The 20,931-nt window shown below is 49.3% G+C and overlaps 1 protein-coding gene across 1 annotated transcript; it reads right to left on the bottom strand.

The window, feature by feature from the left end:
* Positions 1 to 5,205: 5,205 nt before the first annotated feature.
* Positions 5,206 to 20,077, bottom strand: UBQLN4 (ubiquilin 4). Its single transcript, XM_082661802.1, has 11 exons — positions 19,946 to 20,077; positions 18,273 to 18,424; positions 17,667 to 17,884; positions 16,610 to 16,872; positions 14,824 to 14,982; positions 10,872 to 11,097; positions 9,661 to 9,800; positions 9,087 to 9,170; positions 8,807 to 8,922; positions 8,422 to 8,608; positions 5,206 to 7,053 (listed from the first exon to the last, which is right to left on the bottom strand). Exons 1-11 carry the CDS (start codon positions 20,051 to 20,053, stop codon positions 6,901 to 6,903), a joined length of 1,806 nt encoding a protein of 601 aa, XP_082517928.1. The 5' UTR covers positions 20,054 to 20,077; the 3' UTR covers positions 5,206 to 6,900.
* Between the last annotated feature and the right edge of the window lie 854 nt (positions 20,078 to 20,931).

Below are 20,931 nucleotides of genomic sequence, written 5' to 3'. Positions count from 1 at the left end.
AGATGCACCCAATATTTTTTTGCTATGGTTGCCTTTAAAAAGTACCACAAACGAGGTGGCTTAAACAATAGGAATTTATTGTCTCACAATTCTGGAGGTTAGAAGTATGAGACCAAGGTGTTGGCAGGGTTGGTGCCTTCCGAGGGCTGGAGGAAGAATATGTTCCATGCTTCTTCCCTAGCATCTGGTGGTTTGCTGGTAATTTTTGGTGTTCCTTTGCTTCTACAGACATCACCCTGCCTTCATCTTCAAACGATGTTCTTCCTGTTTGCCTGTCTCTGTCCAAAAGTCCCCCTTTTTTTTTTTTAATTTATTTTTAACTTTGGCTGCGTTGGGTCTTCGTTGCTGCGTGCAGGCTCTCTCTAGTTGCAGAGAGTGGGGGCTCCTCTTGTTGTGGAGCACAGGCTCTAGGCGCGTGCAGGCTTTAGTTGTGGCATGTGAGCTCAGTAGCTGTGAGCTCGTGGGCTGCAGAGCGCAGGCTCAGTAGTTGTGGCCCACGGGCTTAGCTGCTCTGCAGCATGTGGGATCCTCCCGGACCAGGGCTCGAACCCGTGTCCCCTGCATTGGCAGGCGGACTCCCAACCACTGTGCCACCAGGGAAGTCCGAAAAGTCCCGTTTTTTAAAAGGGACAAGTCTAATTGGGTTAGGGCCCACCCTACTCCAGTATAACCTCATCTTAATTAATTTCATCTGCAATGACCCTCTTTCCACATAAGGTTACATTCTAAGGTACTGAGAGTTAGGACTTTAACATATGAATTTTTGAGGGACACAATCCAACCTATAACACACTGTTACTTTACTTACTATCAAAAAGTTTTAACATGCTGCCAATTAAACTATGACTCAATACCAGGAAACCAATAGATTAAAAAACAAAACAAAACTTCCTTTCAGAGTTGTTAAAATGTGAAAAAATCTGTATCTTAGAATGAATTAACATCGATATTTTTTCCCTGCCTATTCTATCAATTACAGAGAGGTATATTCAAATCTACAATTGAGGGTTTTTCTAATTCTCTTCAAAGTGCTCTCAATTTTTTTCTTTTTATATATTGAGGCCATGTTATTAGATGCATAAATATTTAGGATTATTATATTTTCTGGTGAATTTTACCTTTTATCATTATGAATTAACTCTTCTTCTCTTAAAAATTTTATTTATTTTTTATTTTTATTTATGGCTGTGTTGGGTCTTTGTGCTGCGCGCGGGCTTTCTCTAGTTGCGGTGAGTGGGGGATACTGTTCGTTGTGGTGCGCAGGCTTCTCACTGCAGTGGCTTCTCTTGTTGCGGAGCACGGGCTCTAGGTGCGCAGGCTTCAGTAGTTGTGGCACGCAGCCTCAGTAGTTGTGGCACGCGAGCTCTAGAGTGCAGGCTCAGTAGTTGCGGCGCATGGGCTTCCTTGCTCTGCGGTATGTGGGATCTTCCTGGACCAGGGCTCGAACCCGTGTCCCCTGCAGTGGCAGGCAGATTCTTAACCACTGCGCCACCAGGGAAGCCCAACTCTTTATCTCTTTTTTTTTTTTTTTTTTTTTGTGGTATGCGGGCCTCTCACTGTTGTGGCCTCTCCCGTTGCGCAGCACAGGCTCTGGACACGCAGGCTCAGCAGCCATGGCTCACGGGCCCAGCCGCTCCGCGGCATGTGGGATCTTCCCGGACCGGGGCACGAACCCGTGTCCCCTGCATCGGCAGGCGGACTCTCAACCACTGTGCCACCAGGGAAGCCCCCAACTCTTTATCTCTTAGTGTTAATTTCTGCCTGAAATTCTAGCTGGTCTATTATTAATATAGCTATCCTAGTTTTCTTCTGGTTTGTGTTTGTACAGTTTATCTTTTTCCAAACTTTTACTTTCAATCTTTCTGTTTTCTTATGTTCTGTAAATGTCTTATTGTCAGCATACTGTTAGGCTGTTGCCCTCACCCCCAGCTCCACCCACTGGGGAATTCAGAATGTTTCACTTAAAAGGGAGTGATTAAAACTAGTCCCTTGCCATGCTTCTCTGGGACACCAGCTTCTCTTTGAGGCTGGGCCATAACCCTCCTCCCCCATCACTCTGCAGACAGGGCTATGACCCAGGAGGTGGCAAGGTCTCTGGGACCAAAAAGCACAAAGCAGCTGGCCTGTGACCCACCCACCATGGCCCCTGTGAGTGCCCCTGGGGTGTCTTGACCCCTGCTCAGGCTCAGGGAAGGCTCAGTGCCTCACCTCCTTCCAGAGGTGGGCCACCAGTGGGCCCAGGGCCTCCTGGATTTGGCTTCTGGGTCCCCAGTAGATGTAGGGTGGGGTGTGGATTGGGCTGTCCTGCAGGCTCACATCAGAGCCTCCATTTGCAAGATCTTCAGAGCCTTGTAGTTAGATTTTTATTTTATTGATCCAGGCTGACAATCTTTGACTTTTTTTTTTTAATAAATTTTATTTATTTATTTTTTGGCTATGTTGCGTCTTCAGTGCTGCGTACCCTGCTTATGTACAGTTTCTTTTGCCTTTAGTCTTATAGATTCCACTAATTTCCAAGTTACTTAGGTAATAACTTACCACCCATCCTTCAGTGAAGTTATTCCGTGAATTTGTAGTATAGTTAGATTCTCTGGTTACATTCATTTCATCCTGGGATCCCCTGACTTCCCTTTTTTTTTTTTGGCCTCACCATGCGGCATGTGGAACATCCCCGACCAGAGATTGAACCCAAGCCCCCTGCAGTGGAAGCTCGGAGTCTTAAGCCCTGGACCACCAGGGAAGTCCTATATGGTTTTTTTTAGTTTGCATATATTAATGTTTACTCTTTGTGTAGTAAAGTTCTATGGGTTTTGGCAAATGCATATTGTTGGGTATCCAACATTACAGGATCAAAAAGAATAGTCTCACCATCCTAGAAAATCTCTTGTACTTCTTGACATGTTTGGGTTTTTTTTTCGCCTTGTCTTGTTTTTGAAAGCTAATTTTTATCTTATTTTCCCCCGTATTAGTTTGGTAGTTATACATTGTTTTTCTGTTTAGTGGTTTAGCAAAACATTCATCCTTGCCTTACCAACGCCTAACATTAACTGACACTTTACTTTCTACCAGCACAATGCAAAGACCTTAGTATACTGCAACTCCATTTACCACTGCCTTTCTGACTCCTATGCTGGCGTGTGACACACTTTAATTCCTTGTCTATACATTTTAACACCATGAGACTTTATCATCTTTGTTTTACAGTCAATGTTTATTTAGATTTACATACATATTTACCACTTTCATTGTTCTTCCTTTTATTTATTTTTTCCTTTTTATTATGACTGAAGATTAATTACCCTTTGGAATTTCCCTTAATGTGAGACTGCTGGTGGTGGACTGTTTTTGTCTGAAAATATTTTTATTTTACTTTCATTTTTGAAAGATATTTTCACTGGGCAGCTACCTTCTTTAAGCATAGGGAAGATGGCATTCCCTCCTCTGTCTTCCAGTTTTGCTGTTGAGATGTAAGTAGTAGTCTGTTGCTCCTTTGAGGATAAACTATCTTTATTCCTTAGGTGCTTTAAAATATTTTCTTTTTGCTTTTGCCTTTTTGCAGAGTGCAAGTTTAATTCATTGGGCTTCCTGAATCTGTGACTTGATGGTTTTCATCAGTTATAGATAATTCTGACACTATTTCTTCAGATTACTTTTTCCCCTTTCTCTCTTCTCCTTGGACTCCAATTAAGCATAATTTAGCCCAACTTACTGTCTCTTCTGTATTTTCCATCCTCTTATTTTTCCAAGGTTCATTCTGTTTCTATAATTGACCAATTCTCTCTTTAGCTATGTCTGATCTGCTATTAAACCCATCTATTGAGACCTTAATTTCATTTATTTTATTTTTCTAGCTAAAATTTCTATTTGGTCCTTTTCCAGTTGTGCTATGTCTGTTTGTGTTGTTTCAGGTCCCTGCTGAAATTTCCAAGCCTCGCTTTTATCTTCTTGAAATACTAAGCAGTTGTTTTCATTTCTGTATAACTCCAATATACGGAACTGTCTATTTGTTGTCTCTCATTTCCTTGTTTTTGGTCTATCATTTGCTTGCTTTCGTTTTCATTGCCTTATTTCTTCAAGAGCTCGACTAATTGACTAATTCTTATTGTGGCTGATGTTATATTTGAAAAATTATTAATTATAATACTTTTGAGGTCTAGATTGTTGTTAAGTTCCTTGAGATTTCTGCTTGCTTCTACCAAGTATCTGGAGATGCTAGCAATCTGGGATCATCTTATTCCAAGTTTGAGACTTGAGAATTTCTGGACCACCCAGAATGTTGGGACACTAGGCTGCAGAATATGAGGACTGGTTTACTTCTGATTCATCCTTAGGGGTTCCTAGTCCAAGTGGATCTTTACCAGCATCGCTATCTTTAGCTGTCCCCAGATTCCAATGTTTTGTTCCTCTAGCTCCTAATCCTTCAAGGCCCTCAAAACCACAGCTTAGCCTCTCAGCAGCCTTTTCCCAACTGGAAAAGCCCCCTGGGCAAAGGCAGCCTTTAGGGCCTTCTTTTCTCTCTGGATTCCCAGCCAATCTTGTTAACCCTTTGATTTTTTGATAGTTTTCATATTTAAAATTTCTGAGAGTGCTGGTCTGAAACATCCAGCCTACCACTATCAGAAGTGGAACCTCCCACTCGCTTTATTCTGATATCACAGGGCTCTAATCCATAACCTCACTACACAAAAGATAAAACCGAATACATATGAAAAGACTTCCTTAAATTCACATATTTAGTGGTAGAGCTAGGTTTAGCCTCAGAGCTCAAGACTAATAACTGTTAAACTCCACTTGCATTAGGTCTGGATACAAGGGTTTCTCTTGTTTTGACCTTTTTCCCTGGGGTAAGGAGAGGGCAGTCTTGCCAAAAGATCAGAGGATGGAAGTAAGGACTTAGCCATATTCCCGGCACCTTTCATACATTCTTCTCCCAGCCCTGACCTATGGGGGAGCAGGGGTGGGATCTGATAACTTATGGTCTGGCGATGGGGAGTAGAAGAAAGCAATCCTTCCCATTCCTAAACTACAGATTATAGATATCCCCACGGTCAGTTATCCCTTTATCTTCGATGTTTCTGAACACCTGTGGTAACCGAACCCAACTTCAAATTCCTCTAGATCCCACTTTACAAAAGTCCTCTAAAACCAAGAAGTTGTCTTCAGCCAGCCTCCTCTCCCCCAGAAAACAAACACCAAGACACCCTCACAACAAAGACCACACCATTTATTTACAAAGGCCAGTGTGGGAGCTGGGGGAGGGAGGGAGGGAAAGCCACACAGACATCCTCTCTGGACTGCTTGAGACCCTTTCCCACTTGGAGAAAATTCTGTTCCTCTTGCCTCCGTATTCCCAGCAATGGATCCTCCAAGCAGCTGGGCTAAGTAGCAGATAGAGGAGGTGATACGAGCCTCCTCTGTGCTCCAATAGAGCAATGTCCAATTCCAGATCAAAGGCATCATTGCTGCCCTCTCCTTTCCTTCCTCAAATAGAACTTTCTGGCCTGGAGGGAAACAGTGAAAACTCAAAGGGCAGGAGCTAAGACGCCAAAGGCCAGGGGTTCTAGAGGGAAAGACTCCTCCCCTACTATTTCCCGGAGCAATGAGGGGAGGGGTAATAAGGGTGCTGGTCACAGCCCTGACAGCTTCAGAAGAGGTACCCACACTACCCTTGGCTTACCCAGTATCCAGAAGCCCAGGGGATCTAGCTCTCCAGGCTGTATTTATTCCTGACCTAGACTGGCCCTTTTGCCTACTTCTCTCTGGTGGGAGAAAACTCTAAACCAGAAATCGACAAGGGATCCACCCTCCCACTCAACTCACATGCACATGTGTGCGTGCATGCATGCATGCACCCACCCACCCCCACTGCTAAGACAGACCCCAATCCTCTTCATGTCTTTTGAGGGGAGCTTAAATTACTGGTACCTGGAGACACAGACAGGTCCTGGGTTCATGGAAATGTGTGTGTATATATATAAGCATGTGTGTTTGTGGAAACGGAACCAACATAACCCCTTGTGAGCCGTATTGTTTAGCTTCATTGAGCCCTTTTCTTCCACTCAAATTCCGTTAACATCTCTTAAGTCTCCTTTGCCAGGCCTGAGCCTGGACTCTCCGGCCTAAAAGAACTATTAGTTCTTCCATTCCCTAACTGTCAGTTCCAACTTCCAAGTCCTCTACTCAGGCTCTTTCCCTGATTGCCTTCCTCCAGAAAATCTCATTCCCTCCTCCCCTCATTGGGCTGGTCCAGGGCCTGTTAATTCGTGCTCCAAAGGGCTGTGTCTCACCTCTCCCTTCAGACGGGGAGAACAGGCATCTTCCTTCCTCTGGAAGTCCCAACAGACCCCATGAAAAAGTGCTGGATGAAGTGAACAGAACAGGGGGTGAGGAGGAAAATCACAGCCTGTTTCACCTGCCCCTCCTTCAGAGCATGGAAGTCTAGCATTGGTTAGGCTAGAGGTGGGAGGGGATGGGGGAGAGAAAGAAGGAAGAGTTACCAAAAGTAAACATAAGACAAGCAAAACCCTAGTGGTTCAGACAGAAGACCCTGTTCCAGTAAAGCAGAGAGTCGGTTCCTCCTTCAGCTCTGCACTGCCACTGAGAAGTCTGAAGGTTGCAAAGGTGAAGGCGGGGAGGGCCAAGGAGGAGGGGCCAATCAACAAAACTGTGAGAACTGTTTAAATAGCTCTGCTAAAGCAGGACCAGGAGAGAAGGTTCTACAAGAGGTGCAGAAGTAAAACTGGAATTCTCAGAGCTACGGGGCTGGGGCCCACGCCTCTAAAGTCACCCTGCCGTCTGGAGAGGACAAGGGAGAAGACAGAAGGGATGACAAGCTGCAGAGGGTCGGAACCAAACGCTGGCATCGAGGGACGGGACAGGCAGGAGGCACGGGCCGAGGGATTAGGACAGCTGAGAGCCCAGGAGTCTCTCGATAGCTGCGTTGATGTCCCCTCCTGTGGCGATCAGGGCCTGCAGGTTGGCCTCACGATTGATGAAGCCCATGGAGTTGAGCTGCTCCAGCTGCTGCTGAAATCTCACTTCTGGCGTCTGCACCTGGAGGGGACAGGCCTTTTGAAGCGGGCACAGGACCAACGCCAGGGGGCCTATCTGATTCTGAGCGTTTATAATGGTGAGAAGAAGACATCCTCAGAATCAACCAATGGGGCAGGGGTCGGTGAGCTGCAAACAGAGGCCAAGGAGCCGGCGTCCCAAGTCACTAAACAACTGTGTCATCATAAGATGGGGGGCATCTTTCTTAAGATTTCGAAGTAATGGATAGGCCTAGATCAGCCGATATTCCCAACTGCTTTCCATCAACACTCTGGAGATGTTAACAGGCAATCCAAAAGCCAAATGTTCTGTGGTTGATAAATACCACCTCCAAACCCCCTCCTTCCTGGCAGTCAACACACACATGGCCATAGTAAAGGTCAGAGAAGGGCCCCAGGAAAGCAAGAACCTGCTAATTGTGTTTAACCAATCAACAAACACGGTTATTTACGAAAGAGAAAGCTTTTCGTTTTTGACACTCCTATAAACATCTCCTGGAAATGTTTTCCCCAAGGCATGTTTAGGAGGCACTAGCCTAGATCATGAACAGAAAACTCAGAGCTGAAAGGAGCACAGCAATCACAGAGGCCCCCAACACGCAGTACAAGAGCCGTTTCCAATGCTCCGTGCTGTTTTTCATCACGGTCCACACAATTTAAGCTGGACTGGGCCTTGGGGATCCCTTCATCCAGCCCCCTCAGTGCCTTGCACAGAGCTGGGCACACTTATATTCCTGTTGAAAGGTTTTTCCCAGATGAGTCACAGAGGCCATAGAAGGGTTAAGGGGCTCATCCCTGCTCCTCCCCCAAACCCCAGGCCTTGACTATGTGGCCCACGGCTCTGGTCACCTCACCTCCCAGAATCCTCCTCTCTTGTCACAGAGAGGGAGGCTACTTTAATTATCAAAAGGGTCCTCTGATATAAGCAGAAATGGTGTAACAGTAGTTAAAGTGTAAATTCGGGAGCCAGCATGCCTCAGTTTGAATTTTAGCTCCATTACTTACTAGATATGCGACTCTGAGCAAGCCACTTAACCTCTCTGGGCTTTAGTTTTCCCCTTTTGTAACACAGAAATAATAATAATAGCTTCCTGGCAAGGCTGTTGTGGAGAATAAAGTAAATGAGCTCTTATACATAAGGCACACCGACCAGTACCCAGCTGACCCAGTAAGGGCCATTACTAGTCTCATCTCCATTTCACAGCTGTGGAAACTAAACTTACGAAGGTCGGTAACTTGCCCAAGGCTAGAAAGTAGCAGACCAGGAACCAAAGCCAGGTCTGGCTGACTCCAAAGCCTGCTCTGCTGTCTCCATTCTACTGCCACCCTGAACACTGCAGGGTCCCAGCGCCAGCCCCGCTGCCCCATGTACCTGTGAGTTTCCACTTCCAGCCAAAAGCTGGATCATCTGCTGCATGAGCTGCTGCTGAGCACTGGAGGCCCCTGTTGGAGAGGATGTGGCTGGCGGGGCTGGCAAGGAGGTGGGGGCCTCAGGCGCAGACCCAGCGTTGCTGCCTGTAGAGGAGGCTGGGGTCCGGGACATCCCAAAAGAGCCAAGGCTGCAGGCAGGAGAGACCGAGAGGTGGGAGATGGCCTCTGAGAAAGGGATGGCAATGTGAGATCCAGAAGGAAAAGCAGTTGGAAGGAACAGGAAAAAGACCCTCAGAGACACAAGGGCTGCTCAGAGAGTGGCAGAGAAAGGGGTTGAGGGGGAGGAGTAGCCAGAACCTTGCCGCCCACCTGCCACCGACCCTCACCTGGGTACCAGTCCGGGGGCCTCGGTCTGCAAGGTCTGCAGTCCCTGCTGGATCTGCAGCAGCGCCTGCATGGCTCGGGGATTGGTAAGAATGGAGAGTGACTCCGGGTTCTGCATCTGGTGGGAAACAGCAGAGAAAGGCAACAGGAGGTTCCAGGAGACAGGAGGCAGCCTAGACCCTGAGTCCAGAGCCAAGCGCGGCCCCTCCTTTAAGTTCCACCCACTGGGCCTCGGGGTCTACCCCGGCCCTCAACCTCCGCCCGTCTAGGCTCCTCACTCACCTGCTGCAGGAAGACTGGGAGCTGCAGGCGGAGCTGCTCCTGCAGCTGGGGGTTCCCCGCGAAGAGCGGCACGTTCACCATCATCTGCCAGGGTGAAGGCAGTAGGGGAGGCCTGGGCCTACCCACCCCCAGAATGCCCCCACGGCCTCATCTCCCTTGGCACCCCCTCCACTGCAGGAAATCTGGCCAGCTTTTCCAAGGCTCTCAAAGTATCCTGAAGGCCTAAGTGGGACAGTGAGAGGAAATGGAACTATACTCTGGACGAGGACGAGAGTCAGGAGCCAGTCTGACGAGGATGATGACAGCTAACATTTCCGAGTACGTAGGGCTTACTACGTGCCATGCCATGTTCTAAACACTTTATGGTATTAACTCAACGCTCACAACTCTCTGAGGCAGGAACTATTGTTATTACCATTTTACAGAGGAGGAAACTGGGGTTAAATAACTTGCTTGGCTCACGCAGCTAGGAAGTGGCAGAGCTCAATACAGAAACCCGGCGGTCTGGCTCCAGAGCGTTTTGATCATCGCAAGCAACAGCCCCCAACACACTCCCCTCGTGCCAGTTCCATACCTGAGCAGCAAAGTCGGGGTTCTGGGCAAGCGTTTGCATCATGCTGCGCATGTAGGGGGCTGAGATCACATTCTGCATCAGCTGGGGGTTCTCAGAGATCTGCTGGAGGAGGGCCTGCATTTCCGGGCTGTTGAACATCCCTAGGACAAGAAGGAAAAAACCAGAGAAAAGGGGTCCAGATGGAAACCAGATGCCTCACTTCCATCTACATTACTTCAGGCACTGAGTGGTTACAAAACTCAGAGAGGCAACAGTCAAATGGGCACCCAAGTACTGGGGCGTGGGTCCAAGTCTCTCTTGACTCCGAGGTCATCTCGCCCGGCTTTGTCCTGGCCCCTTCCCCAACTACTCTGCTAAGGACAAGCAAGTTGCAAACTGGATCTGATTCATGCCCCTCTGGACTGTTCCTGCCACAGGTCAGATGTCAGAGTTGGAAAGGATTTGACTAAAGATCATCCAGTTCAATGGTTTTCAAACTTGTCTTAGCAGCAGAGACCCTTTCCTCAAACCAAATCTCACTTGGAAACCAAGTATGTCAGTGGTCTGGTTGGAGCCAGGGCAGGAGGCCTGGAGCCTTTCGCTTTTGGTCTTCCCTCATCCTGGAGATGGGCCAGAGCCCTCAAGACTCAGATGTACAATTTTAAAACCATGGATCAGGTTCAAGTACCTTATTTATGAAATAAGCACACAGAGGGGAAGGGACTTTCCCAATCAAGATGCTCCCCAGGGTACAGAGAAATCAGAGCATCTACCACACATCCCTAGAGCCATATGTATAGTCATAGTCCAGACAAATGGGGCATCTCCCAGGGTTGTGCAGTGCATAACCTGCACCTCTGTACAAGGCAGCTCTGCACATCCCTCTCCCCCAGCCCACATCTACCTGCCCCGATTCCTCTCCCACACCCCATTCCCAGTCTGACCCATTTACTCTGGATAGTACCAGCAGTGTTGAAAGAGCTTAGGAAGTGGGGCCTGGTTTACTCATAAGCCTTTACTTAGGTCACTCCTAGGGACAACAGGACAGGGCCAGAACCAACCCTTACCCTGAGGGGTCGAGCCACTACTCCAGGCTACAGAGCCCCCTCTGTGGCTTCAATACAGTCTCACCTCTGTCTTCAATATTCTGGAGCAGTGTGAACCCCATTCAGTCCTGGGGCAGAGGGACTGCCCTGGTGACCCCACTAAGCTCCTTCCACCCTAGGACATACCTGACCCCAGGCTAGCCGCATTGATCCCAAAGGGGTTCGAGACTGTCGGGTGCACCTGGCTGGTCCCCGATCCTCCGGTGCCCTCCCCACCGGACCCGGGGGCCTGGGAGGTGGGGGGCGAGGGGCTCCAGGGGTTAGGGAGGGGCTCTCGATTCTCAGTCCGCAGAGGCTGGGAGGATGAGCTGTCGGAGTTCCCGGCCAGGGAAGAGAAGGGATTGTTGCCAAACTGGGAGGAGGGAAAGGTTTTGGGTTAAGGACTGAAACAAATCCTTAAGGGCTAGGCCCTTTCTTTCTTCTCACCTAATAGCCTCCCCTTCCCCGGGAAAGGGAGAGAGATTTAAAAACTTGGAGGTCCTCAGGTCAATTTCTAGCCCCACAATGGGCAACTTCACCCTCATCCTGCAGGGTGGGAGCTGCCTGCTGATGACTGGATAACTGAACCCCTCAGATAACTGGAAACGTCACTTCTCCCCTGGTGGCTCTAAATATTTGGTATCTAATCTCCTCTGTGCTCTATAGTATCAATACTTTACACACACCTTTCCCATTGTGTAGTGAGATATTTGTTTTCCTTAGCTCGTAAGGGGCAGAGACGATGTCAGATTCACCTTGGCACCCCTGGCCCCTGACACTAGTAGGTGCTCAATAGGTAATTATTGGCTTGATGGGAGCTGGCTCTCTACTTTGACCCCGATCTGCCTCTAGCTCTCCCTTTTCCAGCCACCTTGGTCTAAGACTAACTCCACTGAACCCTCTCCCTCACCCCCAGGTCCCCCACGTGGCATTCTGTCCATCCAGGCACACCACAATGGAGCCCCTTAGTGGGCACACCTCTGGCTGAGCACACCTCTGGCTGAGCACACCTCTGGCTAAGCACACTTCCCTAGGTCTTCTCCTTCTGTTGCTTCCTCCATGTAATCTCCTCCTTCCCCTCCCTCCCCACAGCCTATCTCCTCAGACTGGTTGCTTCAGCTAAACAGTCCCCCTCAGCACCAGGCCCCCAACTATGTTATCCAGGATCGTCTCAGGGTCTGCACCCCACCATATGGTGGGCTGCCCACGGCAGCACCCACATGTCCTCCCTCTGGACCCGCCAACACCCACGCAGGAGGTACCTGAGCAGCCTCAGCCCCTCCCCACCATGGAGTTTCGTATCCAGTCACTTTTCCTGTTTATTCAAAGTGGGTCGTGGGGACCAGGGTTGACCAAGGACCCTCCTGCTCTGAGCTGTGGTTCCTTCACCCTACCAGATACCTGTTCAGGTAACAGGGATTGCAGGCCAGGGTTCATGCACCACAGTTTCAGTCTTTGTCAACGTTTCAGATTTCCTGTTCAGGTTAACTTGCCTAGCACCCAAACCCACCTAGTTCTGGGTCCTGCTTTGCTCTTCCCCATACACCCTAAGGCCTGAATTTCTTTCCCTGAACTCCCAAAAGTTATAATAGCTGCCATTTATTGAGCACCTACTATGTGCCTGACCCATTTATTCTAATGTTTACAATATCCCTCTAATACACCAGTTCTCAAAGTGTGGTCCTAGGACCCCTGCAAGGTTTACAAACCATTTTTATAATCCTAAGATGTTATTTGCTTTTTTCACTCTCATTCTCTCATAAGTATTCAGTGGAGTTTTCCAAAGGCTATGTAACATGTGACATTGCAATGGACTGAATGCAGAAGCAGATCTGAGAATCCAGCTGTCTTGTAGTAAGCCAGACATTCAAGAGATCTGCAAAAAAGTCAAACAAGGCCATTCTTTCCTCTAAAGTTTTGTTTTGGAAAATAAAGTTATTTTTCAAAAGAATATGCTATTTATGTTAATGTATAATGGATTGTTATTTTTAAATGAGTTAATAATTTTTTTTTACTTCTCAGCTTTAATTTCAGATACAGTGAATATCAATAGGCCTAACCCACAAAAACAAAAGCTTCTGGAGTCCTCAATAATTTTTAAGTGTATAAAGGGGTTCAGAGGGGAATTCCCTAGCGGTCTAGTGGTTAGGACTCTGAGCTTCCACTGCAGGGGGCTCGGGTTCAATCCCTGGTTGGGGAACTAAGACTCCCGCATTCCACACGGTGTGGCCAAAAAAAAAAAAAAAAATTTTTTTTTAAAAATTAAACAAAAAATAAATAAAGGGGTCCAGAGACCAAAATGATTGAGAATACTGCTATAACACATTGTCTCCATTTTGCAAATGAGGAAATGAAGACTCAGGGAGGTTAAGCAACTCACTTAAGATCACACCACTGAAGTATGATGGAGCAGGTATTTGAATCCAGGTTTGTTGATGCCAAACGTTATGTTCTTTTAGTTGAACCAGTGGTTCACACACCTTAGAGTACATCAGAATTAGCTGGGTGCTTGTTATAAAGCCTTGCTCAACTACCTGAATTTTTTTTTAACCAGGTACATACATTACTTTGATATACATTTTTAATTAAATACTTATATAAAATTAAACTTAAAATAAATTAAGTTCTTTAAAAACTCACAGTTGATCCCTATAGCACTTTCTAAAATTTGAAAGAGCAATGGCAAGAATAACCAAGAGGATGGTGAAGTATAAGCTGGAAGGGGGGAGGGGAGGTTCACCCTACCTGATGCCCAGACTTAATTAAGACAATGTGGCATCATCATAGGAACAGGGTCAACAAGGCACACTCATCTGTGGAGACTTGGTGTAGGGCAGAGACGGCATGAACAAGGAATCTGCTGGGATAGCACGGGCCACTCAGGATATGGTGCTTTTTCCTTTCCACAAGGAAGAAGGAATGTGAGGCCCCACCCTCCCACTTGGGTGCTGGTTGGGGATGGTGGGGCGTTCAGTCTGTGAAAGTCCATCAAGCTCTACACTTATGATATGTGCACCTTTCTGCAACTATATTATTCTTCAATAAAACATTTTTAGATTTTTTTAAAAAGTTTAAAATTATATGAACAGCATGATAGCACTTCTATAAGGTTGAAAATATGCAAAACAAGGCCAGAGATTGTTTATGGATTCATACATAGGTAATTAAAAGAATCGAAATGACAAACACCAACTTCAGGGTGGTAGTTAGCTCCGGAGAGGGAAAGAGAGGTATAAGATGGGGGAGGGGTATGTGAAGGCTGCAATTCTATGTGTAATATCTTATTTGCTAATGTTTAATACGTCTAGGAAAACATACAAAATACTAACAACATTTGTTAACTCTGGGGTGGAAAAGAGGTGGCTGGGAGATGGAAACAGCAGGATCCCTTGTGTATACTTTTGTTGAGCCTATATACCTTTCTATACTTTTTAAATACCCTTTTGTTTACTTTGTGTAACTTTTGAGTTTTGAAACAGGTAAATGTATACTGTATTTAGTGTAAGCTAAACTTTAAAAAAAGAACCCAAAAAGACACTAAAACTATATATGGCAACATTTTAGGGCCACAAGGATACAAGAGAATGCTATACTTTTTGTATATTTGGAAAGAATTCTTAAAGCCTTTTTTAAAGTGTGTATTCCCAGGACTTGATTCCAGAGATTGACTCAATAAGTAGCTCCAAGGTGGGGACCAGGAATCTCATGGTTAACAAGCTCCCCTGGTGATTCTGATGCAGGTGATCTGTGGACCACACTTGAGACACACTGTGCTAGGGCTGGCTGTTTGACCCTAGGCGTGCCCCACAACCTCTGAGCCCTTGGTGCAAGAAGTTTGTCAGAACAATGTCAAATCCCTTGGATACTACCCATTGCCCACTCCCCTAGGGAACTCTGCTATCTTCTGCCCTAGTGCCTCAGTCCCATGCAAGTTGGACCATCCCTGGCTATGCAGCGTGAGAACCACTTTTAAGCCAAGGCCCACCCTCAGGGGGCTAGGGAAGGAAAGAGGAGCAGACAGCACCTCAGTCTTGCCTGGGTCTGGGGTAGGTAATCCTAAGTCCAGACTGCCCTCCCACAGCCCAGCCCCTGGCCCCACCTGTTCCCGGGCAGCGCTAAACATGGGCTCCTGGATGTCCGTGTACATGCGGCGGAGGGCATTATACCCTCCAGGGATGCTCTCCAGGTTGCTTAGGGCCCGGTCCTGGTTCCGCATCATCTCCTGCATCATGGCTGGATTCCGAGCAAGCTCCATCGTCTGGTGGAAAAGGGAAAGAGAGAGAATGGCCCTGGAACCAGGGGATCACCAAGCTTGGAAAAGAGTGGGCCCTGATGAGGAGGTCTGCATCAGGACCAGGGTCCAGGGCCTAGGAACTGACCCATAGTGGCAGGGAGTAGGGTGAACTGGACTTCCTTCCTCTACTGTCACCTTGGCTCTAACCCTGTCTCCCTATGGGTATTCTGGTTGACTTTTGGGGGTACAATGATCCCAGATGGGGTGAGGGCAGCAGCTTCCCTCCCTCAGGTTCAGAGGATCCTCAGAAGTGTCAGGGAGCACAAGGAAGTTGAATAAGAAAGGACATGAGAAAAAAGAAGAAGCAAAAGAGAAAATTAACATCTACTGAGCAGTTACGACATACAGGCACTGGGCTAAGTACTTTACAGAATTCAAATCATTTAATACCCACAATAACCATCCCATGTAGGTATTTCTGTCCCTATTTAGCAGATGAGGAAATAGGCTCAGAGACTCATTGCCTGGGACACACAGCCAGTTAGTGGTGGAGACAGGGTTCAAGGCCAGATTGGTCTGTCTGATCGAGACCAGACTATGGCTTCTGGTAAATGACAAGTTGGGGAGGGAAAGGATTCAAGCTGGGACGATGCTACCAACACCTTCTAGATCTCACCCCAGGTCTTTGGCCTCACTGAATCTTGAGAAACAGGATGGGGGCTTTCTCTTGGGAACCAATAGCTCACTTTCAATAAGGAAGGGGTGACCTATGTCAGCTCTAGGGGACAGCAGTACATAACAGATAAAATGAGCATAGCTGCTTCTTGTTCCCATCCAACCTGGAATGCCTTCCCTGTCCTTCCTCCCAAATTTGCTCCATACTTGCCTCTTCTAAGACACTTTTATGTCTATGATAAGATTCTGATCTCTTATCCCACAATTCGTTCATTTAATAAGTACTTATTGAGTGACTACTATATACCAGGCACTGTTCTAGGCGGTGAACAAAACACTTGCAAATCCTTGCCCTCTGGAACTTATCTTCTGGTGAGTCTAGCACTAGTGTCCACAGCTCTGCTGAGATCGTCTACCCTCGTCCCATCCCCTGGTGGATGGCCACGAGATGGAGCTCCCAAAGACCAACACCAAATCACCTCCCCTGGGTCTCCCTTACCCACCAGGCCCTGTCCAGACACAATGCTCCCCAATCCTCCTATTATCTTTTATTCCCAGGCCTTTGTACTTGCTGTCCCTCAGCCCTGAATACTCTTTTCTTTTTCTTCCTCTGGTTCATTCTTCCTCTTTTGGGTCTCTGCTTGGGTGACACTTCCTTTAGGGCCTCCTCTGAGCCCCAGGTAGGATCAGGAGCCCTTCTGTGTGCTTCTAGGGGATACCGTGACTATCTCTGTAATAGCACTGACCACACTTTATTATAACAGCCTGCTTACTTGTCCCACTTCCCTTTGAGACCAGAAGTTCCTGGAAAGCTAGGCCTATGTCTTTTCATCACTGTACCCCCAGGGCTCAAAACATGGCTGCTGACTGAATGAATGAATGAACAAGTCAAGGTAGGACAAGGTGGGAAAAGGCCAGGCAGGGCACAGCTGGGCACCAGGTGCCCTCCACAATCCCAACCTTCTCTCAGACCCACCTGCCTCATGAGCTCAGGGTTGTTAAGCATGTGGCTGATCTCGGGGTTCCGCTCCATCAGCTGCTGCATCTGGGGGTTGGCCATGATCATGTGGCGCATCAGGTCGGGGTTAGACATCATGTCCTGGACCAGGGGGTTCTCCATGATCTGCGACAGCATCTCAGGATTGGACATCAGCTGCCTCTGCATCTGCTGCTGCAGCTCCATGAAGTTGGCAGAGCCCAGGCCCAGGCTGCCCAGGCCCAGGATGCCCCCAAAGCCAGCTGGGGGGAGGGGGCAGGGTCACAGTCTGTCACAAGACTCTTCCCCTACCTGGCCAGAGCCACTGAAGTCAAGTCTCCAGGATGGGCCCCTTCTGCTTCTCACATCTCCCTTTTCCAATCATTTCCACAGCCCCAGCCCTGATCCACTGCTGGCAAAGAGATGTGAGCCTACTAGACTGAGACCACTTTGATGGCCAAGGCTGACAGGCAGGCACAATACTGAGCACAGAGAGGGTAAGCAGTGATGGCTTACTGAATGAGCAAATAAATATTCCCCAACTGGCTACTGTTGGACCCACCTTTTTCCCAAACTCCAATATCTTTACCCAGGGTTCCCCACATCCCCAGCCCCATTTCTCCCCTCACTCTTTTTTTTTTTTTGCGGTACGCGGGCCTCTCACTGCCATGGCCTCTCCCGCCGCGGAGCACAGGCTCTGGACGCGCAGGCCCAGCGGCCACGGCTCACGGGCCCAGTCGCCCCGCGGCACGTGGGATCCTCCAGGACCGGGGCACGAACCTGCGCCGCCTGCATCGGTAGGCGGACTCCCAACTACTGCGCCACCAGGGAAGCCCCTCTCCCCTCACTCTTAACATTTTGCCATGCTCTCCTCTTCTGGGAAGCCCTCACAAACCGGTTTCTTCCCCCTCTTGGCTCAAGTACCAATGTCTGGACCCCTATGTCCAGGGGTCCCCAATCCCCATCAAATCAGGAGCAGGGACCATATTTTCCCCTCTTGGCTCTCCCACAATCCACAGCCCAAAACAGGACAGTGCCTTCCACACTAAAGGCTTACAGAGTATGGATGCAGTGGCACTGGGAGGTCCCTCCCCAGTCCCTGGGGAGGTACCCCCGCCACTGCTCCTTCGGCTTCCACTGCCAGTATCCGAAGTGGCACTGCCAGAAGTGGAGGGCTGAGCAGAAGTGGCGGGTGAAGCAGGCGTGGTGGAGGGCGCTGAGGCTGGGTCTGGAGTGGAAGGGGAAGAAGCAGTGGCAGTAGCCGGATCTTGAACCCTGAGGACAGAAAGAAAAATCCTAGTTGAAGTGAACACAAAAGGGAAGACAATGATTTCTATGTTTGCTGTGCAGGTACAGCCCTAACCCAAGCCACCTCCTAAGCAACCTTGAGGCTGGGGCAGGGTGAGGCTGGGGGCAATCAGTAAATCAGACAGAGGAAGAGAGGAGCGAGTATTCTCTATCTTCAGGGTATTCAGGGAGAGGTAAATCAGGTTCCCTTCCCCTGCAGATGAGATCACAGGGCTTCCTGGCAATCCATCCAAGAGCCACCTTCCTGGGCCTTGGCATAGGCCTTAGATGTACAGTTGAACAATGGGTGAGAAAGTATCAGATGGGGAAAAAAATGCCCAATCCGAAGCTGGACGTGCTCCTCTCCTGAACTTACTTCTGAGGGGTCTTGATGACCAGATGGACAGTGAGCCCATCCTTGATCCCATGCTGGTTCAGTGTGTCCCCATCCTTGAGGATCTTGCCTGCGAAGATCAGGACCAGCTGATCCTGCTGAGCCTTAAATCTCCGGGAGATTTCCTCTTTGAACTGTGATCAAGAGGCAAAGGTCACTGTGGAGGCTGCCTGGGCTCCTCCAACCAGGGACCCTGCCTCTTCTTCAAAGCCTCTGCATTCCCTTGCCCCCATCTCTAGTCGTGGGAAGTCCTTTCAGCAGTCCTGACTGCATCCCTCCAGCTGCAATAAGCAGCCCCTTTCTTAACCAAGGAGTGGACCAGTGAGAAGCTCCTCTCAGCTCTACCCCAGGGTCTCCCACCCTAGAAAGCCCTTGCTTCTATCTGCCACTCCTTCTTCAGTCCATCCACCCAGTTTCCTGTGAGCATACTACCTGGGCAGTTCTCTCCATCCCAACTCCTTCAACAGCCTTGGGCCTAGGCCCTATCTCCCTTCAGCCTTCTCTTTCCTCTCTTTATTCCCAGAGTTCCTGTAACAACTACAACAAATAGATCCTACTTATAACGGCACTAACTATTCACTAGTTAAGAGTCTAAGTCCCATGAGATACATGTTAATTATTATCTCCATTTTAAAGATGAGAAAACTGAGGATCAGAACAATTAGGTAACTTGCACTGGGCAGACTGGAACTCAGGTCTTGACATCAAAGCCCCAGGCTTTTAACCAAATACATGGGGCCACTCAATTAGGGCTGATTTCAAATTCAGCTTTGCAGGCAAAAATTATTTAAATTCTGGAATGTAGTCATTTTATAAGGTGGGGGGAGGGGCAATGACGGCACTAAAGAATGGCTTGGGGAGAGTTAGACTCCCCAAATCTATCAGCAACACCCCTATCGACCCAACCAAATCAAACCCACACTCTAAGTAAAAAGAGTGCACTTGTTAAGCAAAGGCAGCTTCCAGATCCCTCCCTTCCAACCAGACGCCTATCTTAAGCCCCGCCTCTGTGAAATTCTGGAGCAGCCACAGGGGGGTGGTGAACACAGGCAATATTCCCTCCTTCACTCATTCAACACATTTTTATTGAGCACCTACTGCACACTGTGTAAATCCCAGAGGGGCTGAGAATCAAATGTAACCACCTTGATTGGAAAGAGTAGGAAACATCCGGGCAGAGGGAAATCCTGCCCCCTGGCCGGGCGTGAGAATGCTGGGCGTTCTCTGAGGCGCACAGTAGCAGCCCGGAGCTCTCCCCCAACCTGCGCCTCCCGCCCGCTCAGCTCCTTGCCCGGCCCCCACTCTGACTCGGCGCCTCGAACCCCGACCAGTAACTGGGGCGAATACTCCCCTCAAACCCAGGGTCCTTCCCCCTTCCCTGTGCAAGGTGTTCTCTTCGCACTCTCCACCACGCCCCCAGCCCAGGCCACAAGGCAAATCCCCGGCCTCCCTTCCCCAACACGCGCCACGCTCCCCCAGACCACCCCCGCAGGACGCCCCCTACCCTCCTGCCCTTCCCTTCCGCTCCTCCGAGTGCGTGCTGGGCCCCCGCCCTCCTCTCCCCGGCCCTCCCGTACACCGCACCGTCTCAGAGCCACCCCCCTCTTCGCAGACCCCTCCTCCGCACTCACCCCCACCCCCGCCTCCCGTACTACCTCTTTGACCGAGGCTCGATCGCAGATCACAATTTCCTCCTTGTCCTTGGGGGTCTTGACGGTGACCCGAATGGGGGGCCTCGTCTCGGCCCCGCTCGGCTCCGCCATGCCGCCGCCGCCACCCGGCCGCCCGCCAGCCCGCCCCGGCTCCTCCTTCTCCCCGCCCGGCCGGCCGTCCGGGCTCGGCTCCGGCGCCTCCAACACTCCCCTCTCCCCTCCCCTTCCCAAGGTTTCACCGCCCCCTCCGGACCAGCCTCAGCCACAGCGCCCCGGGCGGACTGGGGGGGCCACTGCAGCGGGGTCCGCCCAGGACTGAGCCCGGGGTCCGGCAGCTTTGACAGGGCCTTGCTGGGCTGCGGCCCCCGAGGGGTTCAGGACGGAGGCGGGGCGTGTCCGTCACTGCGGGACGGGGGCCGAACTAGCCCGCCCGAGCCGAGTTGAAGTCCACCCGGGCCCAAAGCTGCCCCCGCCCCTCCGCGGGTTAAGTCCCGTTCCGGGACAAAGGACTTTCTGTGTCGCCGCTTTATCTCCGTTCCCTGTGATAACTGGTCTTTCTCGGGAAGCCCAAATTCTTTCTAGGCCTGAGACCTCTCCCGACTTTGAGGTTGAATTTTCCCACTTCTGGATGTCCACCTAAACCCTTGTCTCTAGGATTGACTTTATTCCCCTGAGAGTAGTGGCCTGCCCGAAGTCTATTAAGTACAGTTCTAGAGACCTGAATTTTGCCTGCGTGGCCCTTCTGAGCCTTGGTTTCCTCAATAGTATCTATCGCCTCATCTCACAGAACTGTGCATAATGTAGAAATTTACTTTGAAAAGTAACCAAAGGTGTGCCCGACAAATATAGGGATTTTATTTTCTTTTAACTACTGAATCGTGAATTGTCAAGCGGATATGACTTTTCTCTGCCCGAGGGGGTTAAATGTCCTTCCAGTACTGCCTCTGTCCTTTTTCTCCCGCTCTTTTCCCCCATAACCGCGTGGTCGC

Source organism: Grampus griseus, assembly GCF_964374135.1.
Source record: "Grampus griseus genome assembly, chromosome: 1".
NCBI lineage: Eukaryota > Metazoa > Chordata > Mammalia > Artiodactyla > Delphinidae > Grampus > Grampus griseus.
Note: the sequence above shows the minus strand (reverse complement) of the source record. Positions and strands in the feature narration are given on the sequence as shown.

Bases quoted from the DNA above. Each gene is read 5' to 3' on its own strand.
- UBQLN4 (XM_082661802.1), bottom strand. From the start codon at position 20,053: ATGGCGGAGCCGAGCGGGGCCGAGACGAGGCCCCCCATTCGGGTCACC. The intron at 16,873-17,666 runs GTAAGCCTTTAG...CCCTCCCCCCAG, and splicing joins TGCCACTGCATCCATACTCT to CTGGCTTTGGGGGCATCCTG. The intron at 11,098-14,823 runs GTGGGGCCAGGG...CCCTCCTCCCAG, and splicing joins TTAGCGCTGCCCGGGAACAG to TTTGGCAACAATCCCTTCTC.